The sequence below is a fragment of the Dichotomopilus funicola genome (genome assembly GCF_033296635.1).
Source record: "Dichotomopilus funicola strain CBS 141.50 unplaced genomic scaffold C8A04scaffold_97, whole genome shotgun sequence".
In the NCBI taxonomy this organism is placed as follows: Eukaryota; Fungi; Ascomycota; class Sordariomycetes; order Sordariales; family Chaetomiaceae; genus Dichotomopilus; species Dichotomopilus funicola.
Window position 1 is genome coordinate 80457 of NW_026944118.1, and position 8350 is coordinate 88806.

Here is an 8350-nt window from a genome sequence, read left to right on the forward strand (position 1 = left end):
AGGGGGGAGGATGTTGATGGGGAAGGGGGGGGAGTAATTATGATGAGGACGGGGTGGATGAAGTTGGGTGGATGATCGGTCTAGGATGAACGAGAATCATGGCGGCGGCGTAAATGGGTTGATGAGTGCGAGCTTTGATATGTATTTGATACATAATAATTAAATGAGTGCGCGATGCTGATAAAAATACGACAATCAGTACCCACTACTTAACACATTGGCAATAATTAATTAATTATGTGACTACCTAATTTTGTGATGGAGAATGCATGTTGCAACCTTTCATGCCTATTTATACGTCAGAAGTCATATCTAGGGTAAAAGTAGTAAAGCTAGATGCGGACTTATAAAAGGATTCGCCAATTAAGGACTTCATGTGATAAATTGCGATATCAAAAAAGGTGTGAGATGTGGTAATTGTATCTAAAGCAATTTAATCAATGCTATTAGCAAGCGAGCCTGCTGCTGTCAAGAGAGCCACCCGCAGCCTGTATACTAAAGCAGTTTGTTCTCAACTCTGACCAAACCACAACCTCCATTCAAATGTCAGATACTATCGGCAGCTCGTTGTAGCACATCCACAACATCCGACCTAAACGCCTGCTGCAACTTCAAGTCCTCCTTGTTATCATCCTTTACGTCGAAATCACCAGTGAGGCACTTGATGACAGCGCCTTGGTATTTGGTCCCCATCTTGACTCCAAGCCTCTTTTCGGCGTGTCGTAAGAGATGTTTCTTTATGCTCTGCGGGTTCTGCGCCGAGGCAAAGCCATCCTTGTCGAGACTTAGCGCAGGTTGCCAGAGGCCTTCCGGGAAAAATCCCAGTCAGTAAAAGGTGATTGTCCGATGCTTCCGTGATGGGATTGAATCACAAACCTATTTCGAGAAGCACAACGCCGAGAGCGTAAATGTCGTGGATTTTGCTGAACAACTGCGTTGGTCTCTGCTGTCTGTCCGGGTGACGGTACACATCCCGGGTCAAGCAAGTGTCGGCGTGCCCGTGCGAGAAGTATGTTTCTGGCCGGCTGAATTCAAATCCGAGAACCCATGGTTCTGAGAAGTCAAGGACCCGAGCTGATGAAGCGCCGGCTTGGTCCTTGTTCATGCTTGGGAAGAAGAGGATATTCTCGCTGCGAAAGCTCTCGTGCACCTGGAATGGATGAACCACACTGTGAGCTTCTCAGTTCAACGAGTCTTGGATTTGAGCCAGCGTCATGCTCAATAAAGTAAGCCCTTACCCATTTCACTAACTGAAGCTGCGAGATGCATTTCGAAAGCCTCAGGGCCAGCCAGAATCTCTGGCTGAGAGATGGCGCCGGGGGATCCTTTGATTTCAGGACATCCAATAGGCTGATGGGCGAAGGATCGAACCCTTCCGGAACGTTGAAAATGTAGGCGACCTTATTTTCTTTTGCCTCTCGGAACCAGCCCACACAGTTCGGTGTCCGGAAGACGATTTCCTTTGGCTGATGCAGAAGATTCGCCAACTTGTCGATGAGATCTCGAGTTCGATCATCTAGTTCGACAGGCACGGGTGCCTCGGGGGAATAGGAACGATATTCGAGCAGGACGGCTTGCCCGTCCCCGCGTATGATGCCGAATTTGTCTCCGACTCTATGAATCTCGGACGACTCGATCAGCACTGACCGGCTTACTTCGAGGCTCATGGCGTGTTCTGCGGCCTGGCTTGTGGCGATTTGCAGACGAGCGTCAACGTCAAAGCCCAGAATCTGGGAGTTATGGTTTTTTTCAAGGTGTCTCAAGTGCCGTAGGTCGACGCCTATCGATGTTCCGAGACACCAAAGCTTGATGCTCTCGTGAATGCGGCAGTTGAGCTCGCTGAACTCGGCGACTATGGTTTCCACTCGTTTCTTGTCGAGCAGAGACCACCGTATCCGCTCCAACGACCTTGGACGTCTCGAAACTGACGGATACGACGTCGGCGAAGCGACGCTAGACCTCGGTAACTTGGTCGTCATTAATGGAAGCCTTAGTTGATGCGTTGATTCATAACCCTCGGTCCTCTGACGACGGTGCATAAGTTGGTGCGCTTGATCCAGGACATCCGATGCTTGTTCGAGAAAGATGTGGATCTGCTCTTGCACGTCAACGTCAAACTGTTCGAAGAGCGATTCGCCGCCATATGTCTAGATAAGCTTCTGGTCAGGCCTCATGGAATTCCGAGTTTCGTTCACATATCTCGATGATGGTCGACCTACGCTACAGGGGTCGAGCAGTAGCATTCTCAAGGCTTTAGTCCGGTTGTTCTCATCCCGAATCTTGTCCTCGAGCGCTTTCGTGTCCTGTGTGGAATTAGATATTTGGACAAGGATCGGTTGGTGTCTGGTGTCGCAGTTGTTCAAACCCCTAGGTTCACTTGGGACACTTACGTTGTCAAAATCGCGATAGTTGGAAATCAACTCTGCCGTTCCATTTCCAATCTTCCAGAGCTGGTCGAGAACCGCGATTGTCAAACCTGCAATACCGACTGGGTCCATGATGTGACTAGGTCAACATTGGATAATCAGAAGATTCGTCCCAAGGAGACCAGAGCAGGCTAGGGACACATCAAGAAATTCATCGAGGCGCCCCACCCAGGACTTTCGCATAAGTCCTACGCGCCAATCATGGGGGCGGAAGCAGGCTCAGCCACTCAAATGAGGGGTTTTCACAGCCTCATGCAGGAGGAGGGGATTGTACTACGTAACGTGAGTGAACTCAAGCTTTTGCCTCCCTTGAGCCAGTATCACCGGAGCAATGACTGGCATACTGTCAACTTCGTCAAGAGGCATTAGGTCGTTGTGAAGTATTACTCTGGTACCCCTGAAACAAGCTTCCGCCCATGTGACTGACCTGGCCCTAAACACCGGACGGAGTATGCCACGATGGAAGAAAAAGCTGGGCCCGCTGCCTCAACCCTGAGCTGGAATACCTCGCTCTCCCGGACTGCTGTTTCGAGTCTAAGCCGCGCAATCTTCTCGGCAAATCAATCTCAATCTGCACACGGCCTCGACGATGTAATCAGGGCCGCTCGTGTACTGGATCTTCGGCGGTATCGCTGTGAGGACTTTTCGCGGGAGGAAATCCTAGGAGAAGGGGAGACATACATGGTCGAAAAATGCGTTGCCGCCCGCGGTGAGAGTGTTTTCGCCGTCAAACACCTCAAAATCAGCGACAACAACCTGTTCCACAGGCGACTGAAGTCGGTCATCTTGGAACTTGAGATCATGCGACACCGCCCCTTCAGAGCCCACCCCAACATCATGTCCGCGCTTGGATACGGGTGGAGAGCAAATGGCAACATCCTCATGCCTTACGTTGTCGTGGACTACGCCGAGTTCGGGACTCTGCGAGATCATATCAGAAGGAGCAGACCTCCGCTATCCGAGATTGAGATACTCCTTGGCGATGTTGCGTTAGGGCTTGCCGCCTTGCACATATGCGGTATTGTCCACGGGGATGTCAAATTGGACAATGTACTGGTCTTCCCGTCCTGGGATCGTCCTGCCAAAGCGCTGGTGAAGATCGCCGATTTCGGCCATGCGCTTGTCCTGAACGATGGGCGCAAGGGCGGCGATCGAGCCTCGTTGATGTACTCAGGGACACTGATGTGAGTATCACATTTTCCACACTCTCTAGATGCTGAACCGTTACTTGACATTGATCGAGTCGCTGATATGCCTGCCAGATACAACGCCCCTGAAGTAGAAGACCAAATCAACTATCCCATTGACTGGGAAGATCTCCCAAAGTGTGATATTTGGGCATTTGGGCTTCTCATCTGGGAGTCGTGCATAGGAGGCCAGGAGTACTTGAGTTATCTAAAGGAAAAGAAGCTGACGGAAGACGCCAAAGAAAATGAAACCGGCTTCGGCTCCGGAGATTGGCTCCGAATCGCAAAGCGTTCGGTACCTCAGTCGCAAAATTTGGGACCGTCCATGTTCCTTCGGATTGCTCTGCACAAGACCCTGCAGAAGGATCCGGCTATGCGCGTACGCGATGCTCGAGACCTGCCACTCTCAACGCGGTGGAAGCAAGTTCCAAACTCAATCCGTATATCTTGGCTAATTCTGACGGTGGCACAGTTCGAGTAACGCTGCCGTTCTGAAAGCTCAACTTGCGCTTCACATCGAGAACCCCAAGCAGACCTACGAGGTTTGTTCCCCGGCAGCTCTGGGCTTGCAGGTACTCTCTCGAGTCTATTGGCTCTAACCACTCTTCGCATGGCAGATGTTCCGTCTAGACAACGACAGAGATATTTACTGGGTACATCAGCAACAGATCTTCCACGGCCTCGAGCTTTCGTATCAAAACAAGTCGGCTAAAGATAGCAGCCAGACCATTTGGCAGATGGCGCTTTGCCACCACATTGGCTTTGGGACGGAACGAAATTTGCGGAAAGCCTTCAACTTTGCTCGCATGGCTAAAGAAGGGGGCCATCCAGTTGCGGAGGTTTTTTCGCATCTTCTTGCGACGCCTGAAGAGCTCGTCCCGCATAATGACCATAGCCGTTACGTCAGCCAAGTCTTGAGGTTGCTTCAGTCCAATCCCGATTCGTTAGCGGGAATGCCGCCTCTCGTGGAAGCCTTCTACGAAGGAAACGAGTCAGCAGCCCAAATCCTCTTCAACGAAACAGCTTGTCTATGTCCATCAACCATTGACGGCTATGGCCCGTTACATTGGCTCTTCGCTTTTCAAGACCAGAAGGTCCTCGACCGAGTCGTTGATATGCTCCGCAAACCAGAAGATGGCCATCTGGCGGCGCTGGTGAACTTGCCGTTTTCCGCCGAAAGAGAGGTCCACAGCCAATGGCCTTTGAAGTTTCTAGGAAGCCCGCTAGCTGTCGCTATTTCGGTCAACTCTCTCATGACAGTGAAGGCTCTCCTGAAGCTAGGCGCCGATCCATTCTCGCCAGTCTATGCCGAGGTCCAGTTCCGGCCCAAAGATCCTCGACGACAGTGGACTGCCTTTCATATCGCGGCGAGGTACCACTGCAGCGACATCCTTCAATATCTTATTGAGAACTCAGCTCCGGGGAGGCAACGGACCCTCTCGCCCCTAGGCTGCGCCTTGAGCTTCTCGACGCCCCTTGAACGCCTCGCCATGCACGGTTTAGGACACGGAGAACAACTAGATCGCACAATTCGGATTATCCAGAGCATCCAATCGCTCGCGGCTGTGGTTCCCAACGGAATGACGGCATTGATGCAAGCCATCGACTTCCAAGATCGCGATGTCTCAGCCTCGCTCCTTCGCGCCTCCCCCGAGCTTGCGGCAACCCGGTTTCACTCACCCGAGGACGAGCGCATCTTCAACTTCCCGATTCACTTTACAGTCCAAATCGCGTCACGCCACGACGCACCGGAGGCTTTGGAGATTCCAGAGCTCATCAACGCGTATGCTCCACAGCTCAGTGCCTCCGTCCCTACCCCCCGAGACCATGCCGGGAGGACGCCACTCCACCTCGCCGCGACGGGAGAGTCAGGCCTGGTTGTGGGATGGATCCTCGAAAAGAGGCCCGGCCTGCTGCATGTCGAGGACGACTTGGGCTGCACGCCTTTGCATTATTGCACCTCGGCGACCATCTGCAAGCTCCTCACCCAAAGCAAAGCGGACGTGAACCACACGGACAAGTTCGGAATGACCGCGCTGCACCGGGCGTGTTTGGGCGGACGAGCAGAGGTGGTCTCGAGCCTCCTGAAGGTCGGGCCAAAGCTGGATTTGAATAATAACAAGTACGGAACTCCGTTGCACTGCGGCGTCATAAGCGGCTCGGTAGAGATCGTCCGGTCTCTCATCGAAGCCGGAGCCCCGCTCAACGCCATTGACAAGATGGGCAACACGGCAGTTCACGTCACCGCCAAGCTCGACAGATGGAAGATCCTGCACATCCTGAGGGACAAAGGAGCCAAAACGACGATGCAGAATACACACGGTCGCGTAGCTAAGACCATTGCAGCAAATGAGGGCCAGAGGGGAAGCGTGGGCGTCTTGCGCGTCCTCGAGCACGACTGGAGCCCTCAGGATCTCAATGTAAATCGGCAGGACCTACGCGATTTTCTGTGGAACAAAGAAGAGATCGTGGCACGCGCCGAGGAGGGCATGGACAGCTGGGCGGGCCATGGACTAGATGCCGCCGACCACGATGGCGGGGATGAGCAGCTTATAGCGCCTGGTCATAATACCCACGATACTGGGGACGTGGGCAAAGAAACAACCGGATGCAAGCTGTACTCCACAGCCTACCGAGCCAACGGCCAGGCCAAAGAGGCCGTTGCGCTACTCGAGCAGGTCGTCGCCATTCAGGCTAAAACCCTCGCCGAAGACCACCCCGACCGGCTTGCGTCGCATCGAGAGCTCGCAGTAGCCTACCGAGCCAACGGCCAGCTCAAAGAGGTCATTGCGCTACTCGAGCAGGGTCACAAGGAGATCGTGCAGGTGCTGCTGGGGAAGGGTGCCAACGTCAATATACAGGGCGACGACTTCGACGATATTCTGTATACGGCTTCCTCTGGAGGCCACAAGGAGATCGTAAAGATGCTGCTAGACACGGGTGCCGACATCAATGCACAAGGCACCTTATATCGCAACGCTCTACAGGCGGCTTCTTTTAAAGGCTACAAGGAGATTGTACAGATGCTGCTAGAGAAGGGTGTCAACATCAATCCACAGGGCGGCGACTTCGGTAACCCTCTGTATTTGGCTTCCTTTCAAGGCCATAAGGAGATCGTACAGATGCTGCTGGAGGGGGGTGCCGACGTCAATGTACAAGGCCCCTTATATAGCAACGCTCTGCAGGCAGCTTCCTTTAAAGGCCATAAGGAGATCGTGCAGATGCTGCTGGAGGGGGGTGCCGACATCAATGCACAAGGCACCTTGTATCGCAACGCTCTACAGGCAGCTTCTTTTAAAGGCTACAAGGAGATCGTACAGATGCTGCTGGAGGGGGGTGCCGACGTCAATGTACAAGGCACCTTATATAGCAACGCTCTGCAGGCAGCTTCTTCTGAAGGCCATAAGGAGATCGTACAGATGCTGCTAGAGAAGGGTGTCAACATCAATTCACAGGGCAGCGACTCCCGCAACCCTCTGTATTTGGCTTCCTCTCAAGGCCATAAGGAGATCGTGCAGATGCTGCTGGAGGGCGGTGCCGACATCAATGCACAAGGCACCTTGTATCGCAACGCTCTATGGGTGGCTTCTGTCAAAGGCTACAAGGAGATCGTGCAGATGCTGCTAGAGAAGGGTGTCAACATCAATCCACAGGGCAGCGCCTTCGATAACCCTCTGTATTTGGCTTCCTCTCAAGGCCACAAGGAGATCGTAAAGATGCTGCTAGACACGGGTGCCGACATCAATGCACAAGGCACCTTGTATCGCAAAGCTCTACAGGCAGCTTCTTTTAAAGGCTACAAGGATATTGTACAGATGCTGCTAGAGGGAGGTGCCGACGTCAATGTACAAGGCACCTTATATAGCAACGCTCTACAGGTGGCTTCTTCTGAAGGCCATAAGGAGATCGTACAGATGCTGCTAGAGAAGGGTGTCAACATCAATTCACAGGGCAGCGACTCCCGCAACCCTCTGTATTTGGCTTCCTCTCAAGGCCATAAGGAGATTGTGCAGATGCTGCTGGAGGGCGGTGCCGACATCAATGCACAAGGCACCTTGTATCGCAACGCTCTATGGGTGGCTTCTATCAACGGCTACAAGGAGATCGTGCAGATGCTGCTAGAGAAGGGTGTCAACATCAATCTACAGGGCGGCGACTTCGGCAACGCTCTGTATTTAGCTTCCTCTGAAGGCTATAAGGAGATCGTACAGATGCTGCTGGAAGGGGGTGCCGACGTCAATGCACAAGGCAGGTATTGCAACACTCTACAGGTAGCTTCTTCTAAAGGCCATAAGGAGATCGTACAGATGCTGCTAGACACGGGTACCGATATCAATGCACAGGGCAGGTATTGCAACGCTCTGCAGGCGGCTTCTTCTGAAGGCCATAAGGAGATCGTACAGATGCTGCTGGAGGGGGTTGCCGACGTCAATGCACAAGGCACCTTATACAGCAACGCTCTACAGGTGGCTTCTGTCAAAGGCTACAAGGAGATCGTGCAGATGCTGCTAGAGAAGGGTGTCAACTTCAATCCACCGGACAGGTATATCATCTCTGTATGGGCGGCTTCCTCTGAAGCCCATGAGGAGATTGTACAGATGCTACTGGACGGGGGTGCCGATATCGATGGATGGTGCGACTAATGGCAATGCTTCAATACCATCCTGGGAAAAAACTGTATTCAGTGTCAAGGGCTCAGGCCTAGGGCCATGCCCTCGCAAGGCCTTGGCCATGAGC

At 52.8% G+C, this 8350-nt stretch overlaps 2 protein-coding genes across 2 annotated transcripts; one reads left to right on the top strand and one right to left on the bottom strand.

The window, feature by feature from the left end:
- Positions 1 to 546: 546 nt before the first annotated feature.
- On the bottom strand, positions 547 to 2498 carry C8A04DRAFT_32747 (uncharacterized protein; the record flags this gene model as incomplete). Its single annotated transcript, XM_062782208.1, has 5 exons — positions 547 to 806; positions 877 to 1150; positions 1239 to 2147; positions 2220 to 2303; positions 2391 to 2498. 5 exons carry the CDS (start codon positions 2496 to 2498, stop codon positions 547 to 549), a joined length of 1635 nt encoding a protein of 544 aa, XP_062633153.1.
- A 387-nt stretch (positions 2499 to 2885) lies between these two features.
- Positions 2886 to 8246, top strand: C8A04DRAFT_32748 (ankyrin repeat-containing domain protein; the record flags this gene model as incomplete). Its single annotated transcript, XM_062782209.1, has 4 exons — positions 2886 to 3610; positions 3689 to 4033; positions 4086 to 4155; positions 4231 to 8246. Coding segments are annotated over 4 exons (5156 nt in total), but the record flags the coding sequence as incomplete, so codon positions are not given.
- Between the last annotated feature and the right edge of the window lie 104 nt (positions 8247 to 8350).